Source organism: Lissotriton vulgaris, chromosome 4_1 (genome assembly GCF_964263255.1).
Source record: "Lissotriton vulgaris chromosome 4_1, aLisVul1.2, whole genome shotgun sequence".
NCBI classification, from domain to species: domain Eukaryota; kingdom Metazoa; phylum Chordata; class Amphibia; order Caudata; family Salamandridae; genus Lissotriton; species Lissotriton vulgaris.
In genome coordinates this window covers 148,807,811-148,831,702 of record NC_141691.1, presented here as the reverse complement: position 1 = coordinate 148,831,702, position 23,892 = coordinate 148,807,811, and the positions used below count along the sequence as shown (strand labels likewise).

The following is a 23,892-nucleotide window of genomic DNA, read 5'->3' as shown; positions in this document are numbered from 1 at the left end:
CAATTGGGCCCAAAACATCCAAAGCTAATTTCTACCAAGGTTTCATAGGTAGTTCCACACATCTCAAAGGAGGTTCTCTTGTAACCTTTACCTTATCACTATTGCTACAAGCATGACAATCTCGCACCAGATCTTCCACATTCTTGTCCATCTGCGGCCACCAATAAGATTCCCTTAATCTTCACTTTGTCAAACTCCTAACTAAATGCCCTTCATGTACAATTTTCAACAACTTTGTTCTCAACAAAACAGGTGGAACAATCCTATTTCTTCTTAAAACTTTGTCACCTTGCAAACCAAGTTCATCCTTTACCGTCATGTATTGTTTATGTAGTCCCTTCGCTAGAGCCGTTCCAAGAATTCATAATCAATTCTTTCTCCTTCTTATATTCCTCATCCTTCTCCACAGCTTCTTTCCACTCATCTTGACTAATAGCAAATTCACAGTCTACACTTACAACGAAATCTTCCAAAATTTCCGCACAAGTCCTCTTCCACTGGCATACTAGAGAGACAATCGGCAATAACATTTCTATTGCCACGCACATACTCCACCACAAAATTGTAGTCTACGACAGATAGTAACCATCTCGATATACAGGGAGTTACACTTCCATCTAAACCCCGTCCACCTTTAAAAATACGGACTTTAAAATTTATGATCCGTCTTTACAACAAAAGGCAAACTCACAGATAACACTTAAAATGCGCCATTCCCCAACAACATGCCAATGCCTCTTTCTCTGTAGTGAGTATGATTTCTCTGCTCCCTGTAATTTGCGTGAAGCAAACCCAATGATAGTTTCATTACTATCTGCCACTTGCAACAACACCGCCCCTAATCCGACATTGCTATCATCCGTAATCAATATAGATTTTTCCTTAAAGTCAAAATGTCCCAATGACGGTGCATTGGAGAGACACATTCCCTGTGATGCAATTCCACTGCATCATGACTGCATCATACAATTCTAAATATCACCACACAAAGGTTGCCTGATACTTCATTAGTAGTGAAGCATTTGTCTGATAGTTAGAATGCTGGACTATTTAGGCTTAGGAGTGCTGTAAAAACCTGCTTTTCACGTGTGCTCTACTTGAAGTGTTGTGCAAGTACTTATCTACAGCTGTTGCAGAATGTCGAGTTTTTGAGACACCAAGCCGGGAAACCGATGAGTGTTCTCACCCGTCCCTAGTTCTCTAACCTGATGGAAGAGGGAACTATTACCGGTAGAATAATCCTTGAGAAAACGGAGAGAAATGCACAATGCTTTCTGGTGCTGGAATGTTTTCAACTGTCTTTTTTGCACAGGACAGGTCGTCAGCACAATAGCTTGTAGTCTTTGCACCAAAGTCGATGTAAATAATTATTATCCGGCCAACAACATTCAAATGAATGGCAATTAAGCAATGAGAACGCCGCTACCTGTCTCCAAAGGAATCGGGCTTGTTGACAAACAATATTCGGAACCTTTCCTGTATCATAGAAACATAGTAGAACTGCTGCAGCAGCTGAAAGAGATGGTAAACGTAGCAAAAGAAGTAAAGGCTCTAAATAGCAATACAACACCCAGAGGTAAAGAATAGGCACATAGGAGGAACGAAAAGGGAGAAACAAAATTAAAATGCTCTAAGCTGAGATCAGGTCGAGCTAAAGTGACAGCAAATAACCAGTGCAACTATGCAAAGCCTTTTTAAGGTTAAGAACTCATGGTGAAACAGTCTTTTGGGCTGCAGATACCCAAAGTGTAATCACCAACCAGGAAGTGCTTCCCCATGGAAAGATTAGTGGTCTAGCCTCTGAAACGTTTAGCAAACTTCCTTCTCTCTTGTCTTCCAAAGCCTCCAGTCTCTCCCTTTATAGGTGTAATGATGCCTATTTGTGATGTTATTTGATTTAACCCAAGAGTGTACAATTTTCCTTTCATCAAGTTATTCACATCCTGATTTCAGGTAGGCCTGATTCTTTTAAATTACTGAAGTGTAACTTTGCAGCTTCAGATTTTTCTATATGGCCATGGTATACATTATTCTGTTGTCTACTATTTAAGACTAGAAACTTTGTTACTATGTGTAAAGATTTTCTTTCTCATCAGTAGTACGAGTAGGTAACAGTACGACGTCACTTGGAAAACGTTGGCTATATTTACATGATTTTTTTCAGCTATTAGGTTTGGGTGCAAGATGATAAATAGAAGCTGAAAATTACTTTTTTAATATGCAGTTTTTAAAAATGGTTTCCTGGGTATATTTCCCTAAGTGGTAAAGTCAAGGGTTTGTTTCAAATACCGCAAAGATGGGTATCTCCAAAAGGAATGTAGATTGTAAAAGTTATGCTATTTATCTATAGCAAAGTATGTTTTTTCGGAAACACTGACTTTAACTGAAGTCTATAGTCTTTTTTTGCTTTTCAAAGATGTCCTTTCTTTTTCTTGGCCTGCTCATCTCCTACAACCCCACCTTTTGAGAAATTCTGTTGGCACCTATAAGCAAAAGGATTTACAATTCACTTTCGACAGACAAAAGTGAATGCAGCAACCCCAACCTGTAAATAACACTCCCTTGAAACTTTCTGAAAAGGAACGCACACTTTTTTCATTGCAGTCCTGCTTGACCGCTACCACTTGGGGTTCGTCTCCATATTTCTCCCTGATGTAATCCCCACAACTTAAAACTAGATGAATGTCTAAACCTTTGCTCTTGCACCTTACCTTGATCATTTGAAAAGCATGTTAAAGTTTTGGGAAAATGCAATGAGGAGGTTCTACTGGATCTTTTCTAGCACATGTCACATAATGACTTAATACAATGATATATTTCTTGGAAGAATGAAATTACCTTTTTTTGTTCATATTGTTCTCAAGGGACCATTCTTACAATCAGTATACATTTTACCTCCACCTTAATTTTGCGAGTGAAGGAATCTGTACCAAGTTGTTTGCTGTCCACATTTGGTGTATTTTAAACATTATTTGTATAACCAAACCTCTGAAGACCTTGTCCGGACAGCTTTACAGCAATGTAAATGATTAATGCACCTTGCTCTAATTTGTAACACAACCTAGTGTCTCTGAACTAGTTTGTTTGCTTAAGAATCGCCCCATTATCAGTTCCCTGTAATGTACACAGCTACATGGTATTTGGGCAACCTGCAATGGCTGTTAATAGCTAAACTATCCCAGTCTTGCATCAAATATTGATAAATATTTAACATTAGAAACACATTTTGGAATTTGGTAAGGGTCATCATGCAACCAAATGTTTTCTCTTATTACTATGCCAGTAAGGTGTCCAGTTTGACCTGGCATCGCCGGTCTACTCAAAAGCAATAAGAGAAGGTCAACCCACCTCTTACAAGGCCACAATAACACACATATCTATAACCTAGAAAGATGGAAGAAGCACTAAAAATAAAACCTGGAAAAACAAATTCAAAGGCAAATGTAACTCATTCACAGCTTCTGTAAACTTTAACCTTACACAAAACCTCATGTACTAATCTCCAGTTCCACCTTTTTTCGTCCTCGTGTTCCTCATATTTATATATCGCAAAACTGTCTTTCATTGTTAACAAAATAAATGAAAACATATTGCTTAATAATGCCTACGACAGGGGACTCCAACCGTCTCTGTAGTCAAATCTACTCCTGCTCATGGAAAGACCTGTTGAGTTACTAGCAAATGTTATCACTGAAATAGGCCATCATGTTCGAGCTAGATATAGGGTTCGCGAATATGATAATGACGCCGATAACCCAATTTATATCAACCTTTCACGGAAGAGGCGCTCAAACATTAATAGACTACATTCTAGTTTCCACTAATAACGCCACACGCATAAAGCACTTTGAAGTGAATAACAATGCACTCGGTGACCACTATCCACTCAAACTAACCTATCTAGAGCCTGATCACCACAAGAACCAAGCTAAGGACCATTTGGCTTTATTGCACCAAGAAACTCTCACATTAAACAGATTGAACGGCTTCACCCTAAAGTGGGGTAACCTAGACCAAGAAATAACCAACACAAGAATAATTAAAAAATGCAGGACTCACATCGATAACTGCCTAAACCCTACTGCAACTGCAGCTGAAATTCTGATCGGATACAATGCAATAGTGAAAACTATAGGAAACAAATTAACCAAACCAGGAAAACAAAACACACTAAGAAAAGGTTGGTTTAACACCCAGTGCACAAAAGCCTATTCGAACCTAAAGAAAGCCCTAGCAAAGAAAGATCGAAATAGAGAAGAGATAGTGCAACTAAGGAAATCATATGCGTATGCACTCAAACAAAGGAAAGAAGAGATACAATGCAACCTTTGGACTCAACTTCTAAATAGCAGTACTCAAAAAGACAGTCTAGCCTTTTGGAGAATAGTCAAGACCCCATTTTTAGCCGGAAACAACGAGGGTCCCTCCTTAGATGTTGCAATAAATGCGGAGGACTGGGTGCAGCATTTTTCAGGGGTTTTTGGAGAAGTTAAATCCGGAGACTCAGCCCCTCCACCTCTCCTCCCATTGGTGAAATACCCGATAGAAATACACTTCACCATCAACGAAACAAAGAAAGCCATTAAGACAACAAAAAACGGCAAAGCGCCAGGACCAGACTCCGTTCCCATGGACCTTTACAAACTCCTTCCTGATCTCTGGTCCCCTCTTTTAACCAAGGTTCTGAACGCAGCCAAGGAAATTAACCTCCCTAACTCCTGGTCAACATCAATCTTGGTCCCTATTTTCAAGAAAGGCAACAGAGACAGTCCTTCCTGTTATCGACCCATCTCGCTTCTGGACTCGGTTGGAAAGATGGCAGGGAGGATACTTCTTGATAGTCTCCAGGAGTGGTCTAAAGAACACGGGGTACTTTCAGATCTTCAATACGGGTTCAGGGCTGGCCTGAGTACCGTGGACCAAGTTCTTAATCGAACCCCGATCCAGCTACAGCAAGCCCTAAACAACTACTGCACTTTTATGACTAATCTTAACTTAAAAGTCAATATAAAAAAACCTATGTGATGCACGCCGGCACCAAAGGGAAAAAGGTGAAGACAATTTTTGTGGACAATCTGCCCCTTGAAAGAACTAAAACTTACCCATATCTCGGCATCACTATTGACGAAGAGTTCAAATGGAAAGAAGCAATCACCTCTCATAAGAACAGTGGGCGCTCTAAAAGCTTTTTCTCTTCGTCTAGGAAAAAGACCTCTGGCAGAGATGATAAAGATCTACAATGCAAAATGCATCAGCACGGCTATCTTCGGAGCAGGAGTTTGGGGAATAACAAACGTAGTACAAATTCAGAAAATTGAAAATTCTTTCCTGAAATTCTTACTAGCTGTCCCAAAGAGCACGACTACCTTTGGCTGCCATTTAGAACTTGGAGTGGAACATATCTCAGATCTCATTAAGATCCAGCCCATAATGTTATGGCGCAGAATATGGGCCACGGACGAATGCCACCTCACAAGAGCAATCATTGAGGACTGTATGAAACTAGAGCATATGAAAAAGATAAAATGGTTATGCTACGTAAAATCTTTCCTTGCAGATATTGGTTTTTCGAGGTTCTTTGATGATCCGCAGTCAGTAACAGACATAGCGAAAAAAGAACTAAAAAAGCTATGCCTGTCCCACTTAACCCAATTACGGATGATGACAGAAATAGCTAAGCCATCAGTACAACACTGCCTAATGATACAAACGGCTCCATCTATACAACCGTATCTGCAGCACGACCTGACGCAATTTGAAAAACTACTTCTCACCCGTTTCAGGTTCAATCTTTTTCATATTATGGTTTCATTCCCTTCTCAGAATATCTGGACACACAATACAACAGCGTGCCCTTGTGACTTTATTTCCCCTCAGTCCACAATTCATGTTCTTTTCTTCTGTACATTTTATACGCCATTCCGTAAGAGGTGGATTGTACCAATCTTAAAAGTAATGAAGGTCAGAAGATGCCGCCCAGCATACCTGGCGTTGCAGTTTTTGGAAAACAGCTTAGTGTCAAAATCCGTGGCACATTACCTTAGAATGTGCCTCAGACATCGTACGAACTTATGAGAATTATAGAGCTGCCTTAATATGGACCTTTAGTAAATGCTCTGTCCTTTATAAGAGAGACTAATTTTAACACATCATGAATTTTTAACGTTTTTAATGGTTTTTTACTGTGTATATTTGTACTTTTGTGGCTTTCATAATGAAAACCGAATAAAGTTGTTTTTGACTTTGACACTGAAATATAGTGAACACACGTTAACATTACACAATGAACACACTAAGCAGGATTATCATTAGTGCCCCCCAAGCATTTGAGGCAAGGTTACCAGCAGAAATGCCATGAAAATGTTTATCAATTTTAAATGCCTCCAACTGAATAATAAATTAGCAGCCAAGCATCCCATATCCTCTGGCACAAATGACATAACCACTGCAATAAGTCTCCCAACTCTCCTTGAATTATTATTCAACAATGAACTTTAAATGTGTTTTTGAATTACATTCTTTTGTCTTCCTCAGCATAGCGATTTGTGTAAATATACACATTTTTGTATACAGTACCTACCACTTTCCATTTTGGACAAGCAAACACTGTTGTTCAGAAGAAAATCAGTTTCTGTAAAAACATCATTTTTGACTTAAAATGATCAGTTTTCATTTTAAGGGAATTTCTCATAGAAAAGGGTGCTCCCAGAATAATAGTTAATGGTTCGGGAAAGGGGGGGGGGGGACAAATAGCAATAAGTAATCACACATCCTGCATAACCCATAAGATTTCAGCAGTGGACTTAATTCCATGTGGATAGACCCCCAAAAAATTTACATGTTTTTCTTTTGATATCATTTAAAAAAAATCTTTTCATTATAGCAAAACCTCTCTCATAAGTACCAAGCATAAAATTCATACATAGATTCACTACATTACATTTGATTCAAAATCACTACAATACAGAGCAAAATGATTTGGGTCACCCTACTCATCAAACCCTCTCTTTCACTCATACACCACTCTCATGCATTCCACATATACAAGTCCTTCAAGAACCCAGAACACAAGCGTTTAAAAATACAACATATTGCTGCTAGGAGAAGGTCCACCAACCCCTTACATGGGCAAAATAACACCAATATCTATAACCTAAAAGACTGAAGTAGCAATAAAATAACACCTGGAATACGGGTCTTGTGATTAGCAGTGCTTCCTTCCTTAATAAGCAGAGACTCTCTGAATGAGGTACTGGGCTTGGTTTCATTTCTGCGATCTACTTCCAGGGTGTGGATGATCTAACTGTAGCTCCTGAGCTACTTAGTGGCAACCCCTTGCCTACTCTTGTGTGGCTCTATATTATCTGAGTTTCTATTGTAGCAACCGACGTAACGACTAATTAGACACAAAGAAAAGGTTTGAAACCTCCACTTGTAAGAAAGTGCCCCTTTTTGCACAGTTGCCCCCACTTTTTATTTGCAAAAGTTAACCTGCACACCTACCTAAGTGTAAATTCTTTGATGCGCGTGTATTCTTTTAATAAATTGTTCGTTATAGGTGCAACCCCGCGTGCCTGACCAGCCCCTGTCAGTCATATAATGAAACACTGAAAATCAAGCACGAGTATGTCTGAGTGCTGGGGTGCACTGTTCTGATAGCCCTGTAAGGTGCTCCTTCGTTTCAACAACTAGTTCTCAAAAACAATTATCAAAAACACTTCTTTGAATTTATCAGCATAAACTCTTCAGTTTTGCTTTCTTGAAGGTCATCAATCAGTATCAATTACTGTTTTTTATCTTCTTATAGCAACAATCTACTTTTATACATATTTCGCCCAAATTTGAAAATAAACAATAATCAGTTTTGTTATGTGCACGATCCCAAATAAAATTTTTAAACAAAACACCTATTTTTGGTTGAGCTGGTGAAACCCTTGTAAGGAAACTCATCAATATATGTCCAATTGAAAACACACTGTAAAAAGGAAGAAAGTGGATAAAGTTGAATAATAAGAATAATACAGAAAATGATTATTTCAATGTAGTGTGAATTAATGTATTTAGTTAAAATTAATTTTTTGTGACGATTCGTCATGATGGTTATGCATGTTTTTCTTAATTTCAACAGTGTTCCCCTGACGAAGGTGCTCGGCACCAAAATGCATTGAGAATCATTTTGAAGTATTATTGCAATGAAGTTGTAAAATATTGGAATATTGTTGTAAAATATTGGAATGTTGTTTTATCAAAAAAACACATCTTGGAAGATTGAATACAGATAATGAACTTACACTCATTGGAATTCTTAGTTGTTTTTTCATAATCATTTTTTCATATCTTGTGTTTCATAACTTGTTTGTTCAAACCTGGTTTAGTTTATTGTTTATTTTCAAATTTGGGCGAAATATGTATAACAGTAGATTGTTGCTATAAGAAGGTAAAAAACAGTATTTGATACTGATTGATGACCTTCAAGAACGCAAAACTGAAGAGTTTATGTTGATAAATTCAAAGAAGTGTTTTTGATAATTGTTTTTGAGAACTAGTTGTTGAAACTTAGGAGCACCTTACAGGGCTATCAGAACAGTGCACCCCAGCACTCAGACATACTCGTGTTTGATTTTCAGTGTTTCATTATATGACTGACAGGGGCTAGTCAGGCATGCGGGGTTGCACCTATAACGAACGATTTATTAAGAGAATACATGCGCATCAAAAAATTTACAATTAGGTAGGTGTGCAGGTTAACTTTTGCAAATAAAAAGTGGGGGCAACCGTACAAAAAGGGGCACTTTCTTTACAAGTGGAGGTTTCAAACCTTTTCTTTGTGTCTAATTAGTAGTTACGTCGGTTGCTACAATAGAGACTCAGATAATATAGAGCCACACAAGAGTAGGCAAGGGGTTGCAACCAAGTAGCTCAGGAGCTACAGTTAGATCATCCACACCCTGGAAGTAGATCGCAGATATGAAACCAAGCCCAGTACCTCATTCAGAGAGTCTCTGCTTATTAATGAAGGCAGCAAGACCAGTATTCCAGGTGTTATTTTTATTGCTACTTCAGTCTTTTAGGTTATAGATATTGGTGTTATTTTGCCCATGTAAGGGGTTGGTGGACCTTCTCTTAGCAGCTATATGTTGTCTTTTTAAACGCTTGTGTTCTGGGTTCTTGAAGGACTTGTATATGTGGAATGCATGAGAGTGGTGTATGAGTGAAAGAGAAGGTTTGATGAGTGGGTGACCGAAATCATTTTGCTGTGTATTGTAGTGGTTTTGAATCAAATGTAATGTAGTGAATCTATGTATGAATTTTATGCTTGGTACCTATGAGAGAGGTTTTGCTATAATGAAAATATATTTTTTTAAATGATATCAAATGAAAAACATTTAAATGTTTTTTGGGCTCTACCCACATGGGATTAAGTCCACTGCTGAAATCTTATAGGTTAAGCAGGATGTGTGATTACTTATTACTATTTGTCTCCCCCCCCCCTCCCCCCCCCCCCCCCCTTTCCCGAACCATTAACTATTATTCTGGGAGCACCCTTTTCTATGAGAAATTCCCTTAAAATGAAAACTGATCATTTTAAGTCAAAAACGATGTTTTTACAGACACTGATTTTCTTCTGAACAACAGTGTTTGCTTGTCCAAAATGGAAATTGGTACTGTATACAAAAATGTATATATTTTCACAAATCGCTATGCTGAGGAAGACAAAAGAATGCAATTCAAGAAAGCAAAACTGAAGAGTTTATGTTGATAAATTCAAAGAAGTGTTTTTGATAATTGTTTTTGAGAACTAGTTGTTGAAACGAAGGAGCACCTTACAGGGCTATTAGAACAGTGCACCCCAGCACTCAGACATACTAGTGTTTGATTTTCAGTGTGCCCCCACTTTTTGCCAAACTGTTAATGTGCTTTGACTGAGTGTGTCCTGGGTTCCTGCCAACCAGGTACCCAGTGCCTATGTTCTTTCCCTAAACTGTACTGTTGCAAAACCCGATTGGCAATGCTCTGGCCACATTTAAGTCCCCTGTAAAAGGTACCATGGGCACTGTGACGAGGGATGGCCTCTAAGGGCTGCAGCACGTATTGTGCCATTTTTAGAGGCCCTTTACCTTTACACATACACACACTGCCATTGCAGGCTGCGTGTTTTAGTGCAGAACAAAGTGAAGAGTCGACATGGCACACATCCCTGTGTGCCATGCCTACAACCCACTGCCCTGGCATAGGTAAGCCACCCCTCTAGCTGGGTGCACTATACCAATGGTGAGGGTACAGGTGCATGAGCCACGTACCCCTACAGTGTCTAAGGCAATTGTTAGACATTTTAAGTGCAGTACAGCCATTGGGAGTATATGGTGCTCGGAGTTTGTCATTACGAACTCCACAGCACCATAATGGCTTTACTGAAAACTGGGAAGTTTGGTATCAAACATCTCAGCACATTAAACCCACACTGATGCCAGTGTGGGATTTAATGAAAAAATGCACTCACATGGCATCCTAGAGATGCTCCCTGAAAAACAACTAACTCTAGTGTCCTGGCCGAGTGGCTGCGCGCCAGCTGCCACCACCAGACATGTTTCTGGACCCCTAGCCTGCCACTCTCGGGGTCCTGAAACAATGCACATCCTGAGACGAGGTGCCAAGCAGCCTCCCCCAGGATGGGCAGAGTCCACGAAAGGGGAGCTTCAAAGGCTTGCTACCTTAGTGAGCTGCCCCAGCTATTTGGTGCTCCCAGCAACTGGCCCCCACCGGTTCTGACCCCCACTTTGGATGGGAGAACCAGCTGGACAACCAAGTTACGAGAGGTGTGCCCACCTTTGCCAACCATTCCCCGCAGGTGAAGCACAATTCTCAGTCTCCGCCATCTTGCAGATGAGGGTGATCCAGCCAACCAGAGAGGCTTATGCCCACCTCCCAACTGACCTCCTCATGGATTTTTGTCACGTCATGCCTGGGTGTATCCATCCTCCAGTCAAGATTCTTCTGGGCTGGTGTGATCCTTTCTCAGCCTCATTCTCCATAGCCACCACCCTCCGGACCCACCTCCAATCTCACCTCCCTCCAGGGTATCCTCTTATTTTGGTGCTTGTGTAGCACATTGTTTTTTGCTTTCAACTTCCGCCATCCCTCAAGTCATTCCTAGGGCTCTTCTGGCATCATAAAGAACCATGATTTCCCTTCAGACACAACCCACAGATTTTTTTAGGAAACTGCATAATGTACTTCATATCTTTTTTGCAAAGCACTGCTTTCACAATGTCGAACAATCGTCTTGTACTTCTTAGGTGGAATCTGGGAACAGCATGGTCTTATTTTCAAATTGGATGGGACCATTTTTGTGTGCTGTCCTCAGGATTGCATTGTGTTACCTGAAGTTAAGAACACGGGCGATGATGGGTCTAGGTCTTGTCCCTGGTTTGGTTGGTGCCCCCAAGACGCAGTAATTTAAGTCAATTTCTTCATTATTCAAGTGACCAGATGATAATAAGAGAAAATGCACTCACCGAGATGTTTTGGGTTGATGTGTATGCACTAAGTTCTTTGTGCATCAATTTTGCCATTTTTTCCCTCCCTTCTTAGAACATTCAGTATTTTAGTTTCACAACCTTTACTTAAAAATGTCAACAAAAAAGCATTCCGTACTTTGTTTATATCAAAATAATTATTTTTCCTATCTTTTTCTTTCATTATAAGGGTTGAGGTTGACATGTTATCATAAAAGCGACACATGCAGTGTTAATATCATTGTTCTCTTTTTATAGATTTAGTTGGTGTACCTAGTTTTAATGGAAGAAGCTGTAGATGTTTTTGAAACTAATGGGGAGCTTTGTTTCATAGCGACTCATGGGCAAGAAGCCTATTGAGTAATCTTTGTGAGGGGTAGGGCTTCAGTTAGCAGGTACTTGTTTTGTTCCCAAGAATAAAGAATTCTTAAACCACCATAATCTGAGCTTTGTACCTTGTTTTTCCCTATTCTCAATCTATTTCTATGCTTGAACCTCTTATGTGAAGTACTTCATCTTGGCATGTTGGCGTTCATAAGTAATTAACGAAGATTACTGCACATTTAGACCATTTGTTTCCATCTTTTCATAGTTAAATATGAATTCAGCACCGACGTTTATCCATTTTCCTGCAAAAGGGAAGCCCAAGAAGGGGGACACATACGAGCTGCAGGTGCGAGGATTTGCTGCAGAACAGCTTTCACGCTGGATAGCTGATCGGACCGATGTCAATGTAAGTACCAATACAAAATGTTACTTTCTGGGATACTAATTTTAAAATGCATCAAAATGATTTAGGTCTATATACTTTTCTTCTAAGTGTCTTGTTTTACAAAATGGACTCCACAGTCCAAGTCCAATTATTAAAATAGTCTAGTTTGGGGACATGTAAGAGATCCCTTTGGCGGCTAGTACTTTGCCGAGGATGATGTCGGCTGAGAGCGACTCCGGGAGGTAGGCTCGCCGAATGAGCGTTTTCGCTGCCCCTTCCTGACCCGGGGGCTTTATAATCAGCTTCACCTGGTGGCTGCTCTCCTTCTGGACATTCTGCCTGGAGCCTGCCTGACCCCAAGATGGCGCCCGTCGGCGCATCGTCGACACGGATTGAGGACTTTCCAGCTCCGGTTTTTACTGAGAGGTCCAGTTTCTTTCCATGCAGTCGGTCGGATGCCGGTGCCCCAGTGCTTGGGACGTGGCTCCACTCTGCTCTACCGTCCTTCTCTCCCTCCCCTCGAGATCTGCTCCACACTCATTGTTGCCTCCTGACTTCCTCAGCGGCGCTGCATTTCCCCCTCCACCCCCCCCACCCCCAAGTCCTCTCTACTGCCTCCGGAGTTCGCCACTGATGCGTTTCCCACTGCCATCCCTCTTGGTTTGCCTCCCTCTAACGTGTGGATCAACATGGAGATTTTATCTGGAGGTATGAAGAAGCTATTCCTCTGGACTTTTGGGCAACATTGCCCCCCACCATTTTGGGTCCACCTTCAATGGTCACTCCGGTCGAGCTCCGCCATCTTGCAACTTGGTCCCTACTGCCAGTCCCACTGACCCCCTCACAAACTATTATTGGTGTCCTTCTCTCCTCCACATGGATACTCACATGTTTTAAAATTGTTATTGTTACCTCTGTTCCTCCCATTCTCTCATGTTCTGTCCCCCAGCGATTATTTGCATGTCTTAATGTTCTAATACTATGGTTCGTATTGTACTGCACTACTTCTTTCCTTTACTCTCTCAGTTAATGTTTGTCTCTTACCATTACCCTTGCTTGCACACCGACTCCTTTGGGTTTTTGCCAGCTCAGTTGACTGCTCCCTGTTGAGCCTGCTTATACCATTTTTTTGACTCTGTTTCTTCTCTAGTTGCCCTTGCGTTTCCCAACCCCTCCCTCTCCTCTTTCCTCCCTCACTCCTCACTTCCCCTAATTTCTTTAAATAACTCCTATGTTCGAGGCATGTGGGCTGCTAAATTCATATCTTAGCATTAGATCGCCGCCTAGTGTTGGGTCCGGATGATCGCACATTGTTGTCCTGGAAGAGTCTTCGAAGTATCCTGAGATAGGTGGCTCCTCCCCTGGACTACAGTGCGCATGGGCATCGGCTCCATCCCCAGATTGTTTTTTTCCGCCATTGGGTTCGGATGTGGTCTCGACGTCTCTCTGTCGGAACCGAGAAAACATAACTTTAAACGGCCAAAAGGCCTTGTATTCTTTACGTCGGTATTGTTTGCGTGCGGTCTCGAGTTCTTCCGTCTCTCGGAGCCGGAATCAGCGGAGTATTTGCACTCTTCGGACATCGAGGCCTTCTCATCGCGACTCGACAGCGACTTTCCAGCATGGAGCGGAGTCCGTTTAAGCTCTGTCCGCTCTGTGGGTCCAAATACCCACATATAGACGTGCGACTGCAGGGCCTGTGCGAGTTTCAGGTCCAAGAAGACACTCAAGATTCGGCGTGCGGTGCGCCTTGAGGCCAAACAAGCGGCCCCGGATCCAGAAAACATCTTCGACGACCAAGAAGAGGAGGACCAGAGCCATCATCTTCAAATCTCCCCGCCCGGAACGGAGGTCGAGGCAGATCCGGAAGACGACGACGGAGTCGTGGGTCAAGGCCTTGAATACGTCGACGAGGTAGGGGACGTCGAAGAGGTTTATGGGGCCGCGGAAGATAGCTCAGGGGACGAGCTATGCCCCGAAGTTTACGGACATAAGGAGCGGGTCACGGGATCGCCTGTCGGCCTTACCCAAGACCCCGTAGCGCAAGCCACGGCCCCGCCTTCAGGCCCGGCCACGGACGTACTTGCTGCGCAGACGGTATCGAAACCGAAACTGAAACCTACGGTATCGACTACACCTAAAATAGCCGACTCAAAATCGAAACCGAAACTTAAGGACTCGAGCGTCCCTAAGATGGCGGCCGTACCACCAAAAACGACTAAACCCCCTGCTTCATCGACTCCGTCGACCTCCGGTCCACAGAAGTCGAAGAAATCTGTCGATTCCACAGTGTCGAAATCGGCGCCAGAGGAGGGATCCTCTAAGAAGGGTGGTACGCACAGGTCAACCGCTGCGACGCCGGCAAAGCCCGCCAAAGCCAGCGGCACGGCTCCAGTTCCGACTGGGACTTCGTTTGTCGGACGCGTGGTAGAGACAGAGCCGTCAAAGTCACACGGATCGAAGGCTGGCACATCTGCGCATCGGTCCAAGGACTCTGGGTCGGCGGATGCGGCATCATCGTCCAAAACTCAGAAGGGCCAACAGGACGTCGGATCCGAAGGCAAGGTCCAGACCTCCTCGTCGGTGCCAAAGGCCACTGTAAGTGACGCGTCCCCCATCGCTTCTTCACTACAAACAATTAGTGAGAAGGCCTCTGCTTCGTCGGCGCCGACGCCATCGCCACAGAAGGCGATAGACATTCCGGTCAAGCCTGCGAGTAAACTCCTCTTCCTTCTGCCGCCAAAAGAGGCGCCGAAGGCCTTTCCAACAAAATCGACGCCAAAGAAGTCGGATTCTTCAACGGCAGGGGCACTTTCAGGTCGAGTACTCGACTCAGAAGAGGATTCTGAGCGTTTTATCGACGCAGAAACGGGCAAATTGACCCTTAGCAAGAGGAGGATCACTTCACAGCCGGTGGACTCCTATGTCATCCCCCTGAAGAAGAAAAAGTTTCCCCAGGACGCCTCAGGCCTCATGGAACCTATCCAGCCCCCTCCAAGAAGGAGCCCAACTCCTTCTCCAGACCACTCTGAAAGTGAGGGATATGATGAAGATGACCAATACACTTTCCCAGTCAATGAACCAGATGCACAGCCAGATTCATATGATGACATTGGTGACCAAGGCACCCTAAAATGTGGGACAGGACCCACAGCCTTTCAGTACACGTGCATCCCCAACAGAGGATTCTGCAGGTTTCCATGCACTCATTGAGAGGGCAGCTGCTAATCATGATGTGGACATGCATGCTGACCCAGTCGAAGAAGACTTTCTATTTGACACTTTTTCAGTTTCTGAAAGAACTGTAAAGACACTGCCTATGCTCAAAGGGGTCCTCAAACATGCTGCGGACATCTTTAAAGAGCCTACCAGGGCGAGGGTGGTCAATCCACGTATTGAAAAAAAGTACAGACCAGCACCTGCAGACCCTGCATACATTCGGGGACAGTTGCCGCTTGACTCCCTGGTGGTCGCAAATGCCCGAAAAAGGGCCAACTCCCAAACAACGGGTGAAGCTCCTCCCCCGGATAAGGAGTCCAAAGTGCTAGAGGCAGGAGGCAAAAGAGTAGCTGCGCAGGCTGCCAATTTCTGGCGTATTGCAAATACACAGGCACTATTGGCACGTTATGATAGGTCGCATTACGACACCCTAGAGCAAATTGTGCAACACCTGCCTCCGCAGTTTCAAGAGGGCACCAAAATGATTAACTGATCTCCAACGCGGCCATAAAGTGTGCACTTGATGCCGCGGACACAGCCGCTAGGACCATTAACACTAGCGTTATGCTGAGACGACAGGCGTGGCTCCGCATATCGGGGTTTAAACCTGACATTCAAACAACCATACTTAATCAACCAGTCAATCCTGATAGACTGTTTGGTCCAGATGTTGACACCACCCTAGAAAAAATTAAAAAAGACAACGAAACTGCTAAGTCTATGGGGGCCCTACAATCACAACAGTTTCGTGGCAATAATTTTCGTCGCTCAGGTGCACGTGGAGTCACCAGAGGACAGATGGGTCAGCAGTCACAATTCTCTAGAGGTGGAGCACAATCCTCGTACCCCAAACAAAACAAGGGGGGCTACAGAGGAAACAGCACCAGAGGACGCGGCAGAGGGAACAATAACTCACGCTCCTCTACCCCAAGCAAACAGTGACTCTGTCACTGCCCCCCGACCACTTAACACCTGTCGGGGGGAGACTACAGCAGTTCCTGCCCGTCTGGATAAACATCACCACAGACAGGTGGGTGCGACAACTTGTCCAGTACGGTTATTGTCTAGAGTTAAAATCCACTCCACCCAACATTCCACCAAGGCAAAGGCCTATGTCCGCAGAGCACTTGCACTTATTGCAGCAGGAAGTGGTGGTGATGCTGCAAAAAGGCGCAATCGAGCTCGTGCCAGTGGGGGAGGAAGGCACGGGGGTATATTCCCTGTACTTCCTTATTCCAAAGAAGGACGGATCTCTCAGACCAATTCTGGATCTCCGTCCCCTCAACCTGTATATACTGTCAGAACATTTCCATATGCTTACACTGCAACAGATTCTTCCCTTGTTAAACCAAGGGGACTTCTTGGCAACCTTAGACCTCAAGGATGCTTATTTCCACATTCCACTACACCCGTCCCACAGAAAATACCTCAGGTTCACTATCCAAGGCAGGCATTATCAGTTCAAGGTCCTACCCTTCGGAGTCACCACAGCCCCAAGGGTGTTTACCAAGTGCCTGGCGACAGTAGCAGCGCACCTCAGGAGGCAGAACATCCATGTCTACCCCTACCTGGACGACTGGCTCGTTCAAGCCAAGTCGGAACAACAGTGCGCCGCATCCATGTCGACTACCATTCACCTCCTTCACGACCTGGGTTTCTCGTTGAATTACCCAAAGTCGCATCTTCAGCCGGCACATGTCCGGCAGTTTCTAGGTGCGACAATCAATACCCTGACGGCCAAAGCTCAACCAAACCAAGTCAGGATAGACAGCATGCAGTCTCTAATCCAAAAGTTCAGACCAAAACACTCACTTCCAGCGAGAGTGTTCATGCAGTTGATAGGCATGATGGCCTCCTGCATCTTCATAGTCCCTCACGCACGGTTGCATATGCGCCCGCTCCAGGAGTGCTTAGCAAATCAGTGGACACAGGCTCAGGGACAATTAACAGACCTAGTGTTGGTTACCAGTCGGGCATACGACTCTCTGCATTGGTGGACTCCACACAACCTTTGCAAGGGCCGACTGTTCCAGGAGCCAGTGCCACAGATTATCCTGACAACGGACGCATCTCTCCAGGGATGGGGAGCTCATCTGCTCACTTACACAGTGCAGGGACTATGGACGACGCAGCAACAGAAGATGCACATCAACTATCTAGAACTGATGGCGATCTTCATGGCGCTCAAGTCCTTCATTGTACATCTGTGCAACAAAGTAGTGTTAGTCCGGACGGACAACATGACCGCGATGTACTACATCCAAAAGCAGGGGGGCACCCACTCACCGCAGCTGTCTCATCTGGCTCAGAGCATGTGGAAGTGGGCCATTCAGAGGAATGTCTTCCTCATGGCAGAACACCTCCCAGGGAAGGACAATCAGATGGCGGTTCTGCTCAGCAGATACAGCCATCAAATGCACGAGTGGGAGATACATCCATCAGTACTCCAGCCGTACTTCCAAAGGTGGGGTCATCCAGAGATAGACCTGTTCGCCACAAGGGAGAACGCACAATGCCAAAGCTTCGCCGCCAGGTTCCCACACCCGCAATCGCAGGGCAATGCGATATGGATGAACTGGTCAGGCAAATTTGCGTACGCTTTTCCGCCAACACCTCTGATACCACTGGTGGCGAGAAAACTAAGGCAACACTCGATGACACTCATCCTAGTTGCTCCAACGTGGGCGCGCCAGGCCTGGTACACCACGTTCCTCCAACTCTCAGTGGTACCGCATCAAAGACTGCGCCTCACGCCCAGGCTTTTGACGCAGAACCATGGAGAAATTCAGCATCCAGATCCGCAACAGCTCAACCTAGCGATCTGGCTCCTGAAGTCTTAGAGTTTGGATACCTCAACCTACCTCCTGAATGCATGGACATCATCAAGGAGGCAAGGAAGCCAACAACCAGAGCATGCTATGCTGCAAAATGGAAGCGTTTTGTCATTTACTGTACAGCCAATGACATCAACCCGCTAGATGCATCTATCCCTAACATCATTTGCTATCTGTTACATCTTTACAAGTGCAAGCTAGCGTTCACTTCTATTCGGATACATCTATCCGCCATCGCAGCTTACCTTCAAAATAGGCAGCATCTCTCTGTCTTCAGGGTGCCTGCCATTAAAGCTTTCCTTGAAGGTCTGAAACGAGTCATTCCCCCAAGAACACCGCCAGCTCCGGTGTGGAACCTCAATGTGGTCCTCACCAGACTGATGGGACCACCATTTGAGCCACTGCACTCGTGTGAACTACAATTCCTAACGTGGAAAGTAGCTTTCCTAATTGCTATTACGTCACTGAGGCGTGTTAGTGAGCTACAAGCGCTCACAATCCAAGAGCCATTCATTCAGATTCATCCAAATAGGGTAGTGCTACGTACTAACCCCAAATTCCTTCCGAAGGTGGTGTCACAGTTTCATCTCAACCAAACTATCGACTTGCCGGCATTCTTCCAAAACCCACAAACGGTGGCGGAAAGAATGCTCCATACGTTAGACGTACGGAGGGCGTTGATGTACTACATAGACAGGACACAACACTGTAGGAAAACAAAACAACTTTTTGTTGCCTTCTCACCACAACACAAAGGCAACCCGATTTCCAAAGCAGGAATAGCCAGATGGATTGTTAAGTGCATTCAAATCTGTTATCAAAAGGCCAAGCGCACTTTAACAATACCCCCAAGGGCGCACTCCACACGCAAATTGGGGGCATCCATGGCTTTCCTAGGGAACATTCCTTTAGAGGACATTTGCAGAGCAGCCACGTGGGTTACACCACATACCTTTACAAAACACTACTGTGTTGATGTGCATTCCAAGCAGCAAGCTGCTGTAGGACAGGCTGTTCTCAAGACACTTTTTCAGGTTTCTGCAGCTGGCACGGGCAACCGCCGCTGATGGAGGGACTGCTATGTATTCTATGCTAAGATATGAATTTAGCAGCCCACATGCCTCGAACTGAATATGCTACTTACCAGTATGCATCAGTTCTTGGCATGTAGGGCTGCTAACATTCATATCGCCCACCCTCCTCGCCCATATCGCCTGTCGCAGCTGCAGATATACTATTGTATTCAATCATTAGCATGGACATCCTTTACACTTTTCACTCCATCTTCTGCCACAATGGCGAAAAACAATCTGGGGATGGAGCCGATGCCCATGCGCACTGTAGTCCAGGGGAGGAGCCACCTATCTCCGGATACTTCGAAGACTCTTCCAGGACAACAATGTGCGATCATCCGGACCCAACACTAGGCGGCGATCTAATGCTAAGATATGAATGTTAGCAGCCCTACATGCCAAGAACAGATGCATACTGGTAAGTAGCATATTCATTCTCCTTCATTTTTGTTCCTGAAACTGTTGTAATTATGTAACTACGTTCTTGAAGCAACTGTACCTCGTTATGTATAGCGCTCTGATACCTCCTGGTCTGCCAGCGCTATATAAAACCTTTCTCTCTGCTCTATGCTTCCCCACTTTCCTGCTACTGACCTTTGCACTCACCTGTCCTGGCTCTTAGTCCCCACCCTGTTTATCTGTGAATTTTCCCTCGTCAATTGAGACCTAGCTATTTTGTCTGATGCCAGATGGAGCTACCTGATTAGCTATAGGGGAGATGGGCTGTGGATTCCCTCCTTGGTCGTCACCTACCCAGTCGGTCTTTAGACAGACTTTCATTCGTCTCTCCTTGTTGTCTCTTCCCTTATCCTCCCTTTCGCACCTCCCCGGCCCCCTCCACTACTTTTCTCTCTCCTTTCTCTCCTCTCCTAATTGTATTGCCTATTGTTTTTGATGTATTGCGTAATTGTTGATCTTTTTCTGTTACATTGTTGATTCTCATGTAAAGCTCTCTGATACCTTCGGGGTTAGCCAGCGCTATATAAAACTCTTGAAATAAGTGGTGGTATGGCTAGGCATGCACATGGCTTTTCTTTTTTGGCTGGGTCATGACGTAGGTTTGGAAATAGATGCCACCAACAGTCTATAGTAAGCCCCATTTTATTGAATGCTTTTTGTGTTCTTTGGACACTAAAGCAAATAGGCATGGTTATGCGGCTGGACATGTTTTCTGCGAACTCCCAAACATTTATTTATTTAGAATTTTTTTTTTATTGCCATTTCCTTTAGTTGCCTACCATCACAATTCTAGGACCGTGCTTCTATATAGGTACAACAATATGAGCAGAGAAATTACATGTCCAAAAGAACAGATGCATATGAGATAAAAATATGCAACAATATCAAAATTCAAGGCAGTTGACCATGCAAAGGCCTCCAGTTAGGGCTCAGAAATAGTAAAAAGCAAAGTATCAAGCAATAATACAAAGCTCGCATAGATGGGGCCTGCTGGAAGACAAAAACGTCAAATTTATAGTAATTTGCTATCCTATGTATCGAAATTAATTAAAATATTTTTTTTAGGATCAACAAGTAAACCAACATATAAAGAATCTATTAGCAACTACACTCGCTCGGAAGTATCAGTTAGTAACTATGTAGACCCAGGCGTCAGTCGATACACAATGCGACGGAGGGAGCTTAATAGGGGGTGGAAGAGAGAGGGTGTGCCATGTGAGTGATCAGGTGGAGTGTGGGACCACTGGTGAAATAGATTCCCAGGATACATGCCTCCCAGGTAAATGTTGAAGCAGATCCTGTGCACCGTGTCAGGTGCAAGGTGACATTGTTCCAGTAGCCAGCAAGTAAGAGGCAAGAACAGAGCAAGTGCACTAGTTCATTGTTGAACAGCATGGGCGTTCAATGAAAATAGCAATTTATTTTATGGGGGGTTAAATAAGCATGGTGCAGGAAGTAAAATGTAATGCATTTGAAACTGGTAGTTCAGGACACTAGCTGGAGCTAGGTCAGCATGAGTCGCCATTCACTGTTGGTGCATGTGTGACCAAGATCTGTGTCCCAGTGTCTTCGCAGTGTGACAAGTGATACAGCAGTATGTGTGTGCATGACGTCTTCTAACCATTAGGTGTGGTGTCCCCCATGCCCATGACACGTAGATAATGGAATATAAGATGTGGTGGGGGTTCCCGTCTTATCTCCCCAGGATTTCTTCAGTATCCCAAGAACAGAGTAAAAGGAATTGCCTAGGTGGGAGAGCAAGCCAGTAAGTCCTCTATGGAGAGTCCTTTCTCGGTATATGTCACCTGAGGAGTGTAAGCCTGCTATGGGCCACTGCTCTAACTCCCTGTGGGAAGTGAATACGCGCTCACGCGGCATTCCAAGGAGCAGCAGAGTTGGAGAATAAGGCTTGATTAAGCGGGTATGAAACGGAGCTCTATGATAACCTCGATAAGTGGTTAGGAGTAGGGGGTGTCCGGAGGCCAGAGCCCTGGAAAGAGGGGAACAGTGCAAGTACTCTTTCAAGATCCCAAGAAGGCAGAAACATTGCAGTACATGCCAAGTTGGCACCTGCAAATCAGTTTGACACCCGCTAGAGTTGGGAAGGTAAATAATGCTGTTTGACGTTGGGAATGTTGAGTCCACTGCTGTCGGGGGGGAGGCAAAGCTTGAGTAGTGCTATTCTATGACGGACGTTATGCCAGATGAGATCTCCTATCATGCGCTGTAGGGGATGGAAAAAAGGACGGTGAACAGAGAGGTTGGCAAAATTGAGCAATAGCCTATGTAAAACCACCATTTTTCTAAGGGCCATGTGAACATTCAAACACTATAATCAATTTTACAGTAAATACCTTCAGCAAGTAACATGACGATTTGATAACTGAAGCTCTGTTGCAGCTAAATTGCTAAAGAAAAGTAAGACGCAAGGTTGACAGCAAATTGCATGGGCTGAAGAAACCAACTCCTGCAAAGCTGTTTTTGAGTATTTGTCCGACAACAGGAATATAGTATGAAGCAAAAGCACCTTACCTTGGTCTATAGTATTCAATTCCTCTTGCCTCCCTACCTCTTCGTTTGCAAGAAAGTTCTCTGTGTAGACTTTCCTTAGCTTTTCACTGTGGTGTGCTGTCGGGGAGTATGGGAGACGCTTGATGTGGAAACCTGCAAAAGTTGCCTAGACCTATTCAGATCCAGGGGTGCACAGATTGCCCTCATTGCCTGGATATGCAATGTAAGAACATGGCGTGAGTTTCAAGGCAGAGTGACAGAGATGCCCACACCTCATCAGTTGGCATGTTGCCCTATGGTTTACATAATTTATTTTTTTAAGACATGCAAACTATCAGGGGTGTCCCATAAAACAGCTCACATGGGGAAGGAACCTTGTTGGCTATGGTAAAGTATAAATTTGCATGTGCATCGACCAATTGAAAGGGAGGTAAGCAACTAAGCAGCTCCCGCCACCGCCAGAACCAGCCTACACGAAGGGATGAAAGACGTCGCCGAGTGGATGAAGAACTCCGATAAAACGGAAGCCCTCATCCTGGGATCATCGCCCTCTGCCTGGGACGACTCCTGGTGGCCCCCTGCACCACTCCCAAGCCAACGGATCACGCACGCAACCTGGGCTTCATCCTGGACTCCTCCCTCTCGATGACCAGACATGTCAACGCCGTCTCCTCATCGTGCTTCAACACCCTGCGTATGCTCCGTAAGCTCTTCCGTTGGATCTCAACCGAGACCAGGAAGACCGTCACCCAGGCACTCGTCACCAGCCGACTGGACTACGGGAACACCCTCTACGCCGGAACCACAGCCAAACTGCAGAAAAGAGTCCAACGCATCCAGAACGCCTCCGCACGACTCGTCCTGGACATCCCCCGACACAGCCGCATCTCCGGCCACCTGAGAGACCTGCACTGGCTCCCCGTCAGCAAGAAGATCACGTTCAGGCTCCTCACCCATGCACACAAGGCTCTCCACGACCTGGGCCCCAAGTACCTCAACGACCGCCTGACCTTCTACGCGCCCACCCGCCAGCTACGATTGACCAACCTCGCCCTCGCCGCCATTCCATGCATCCGCAGAGCCACCGCCGGAGGAAGATCCTTCTCCTACCTGGCAGCCAAGACCTGGACCTCCCTCCCCATCCACCTTCGGATGACCCACGACCATCTTTCCTTCAGGAAGCAACTCAAGACCTGGCTGTTCATGCAGTAACGTACCCCTCTCCCCCAGCGCCTTGAGACCCTTCCGGGTGAGTAGCGCGCTATACAAATGTTATGATTGATTGATTGATACAAAGGGAGAATACCTATACAGTTAACAGAGTAGAACAGTTCTCTATTTGGAGAAATGAATTTGTCCTTATATTACCCCCCACACCTCCTTCAAGCACCTCCCGCCCCCCCACCATTTTTATTTACAAGACAGTTGTTTAGGAGGGAATGCTGATTAGCACATTTGTACAATGTGACCGAAATAAGAAAATTCTGTGGAAGTTTAAAAGTCTCATGTCCGGGGCGTGGCCAAGATGGCGACCTGACCAGACGTCCTTCTATCGGCTCCCCGGCCCT

The 23,892-nt window shown here is 44.6% G+C and overlaps 1 protein-coding gene across 1 annotated transcript in view; it reads left to right on the top strand.

Moving 5' to 3' along the window:
* Nucleotides 1-23,892, top strand: part of MAGT1 (magnesium transporter 1) — a 164,083-nt gene that overhangs the window by 15,415 nt on the left and 124,776 nt on the right. Inside the window, exon 4 of the mRNA XM_086918407.1 lies at nt 12,109-12,249. Coding sequence (XP_086774533.1) covers nt 12,109-12,249 — 141 coding nt within the window. The remainder of the gene's footprint in view (nt 1-12,108; nt 12,250-23,892) is intronic.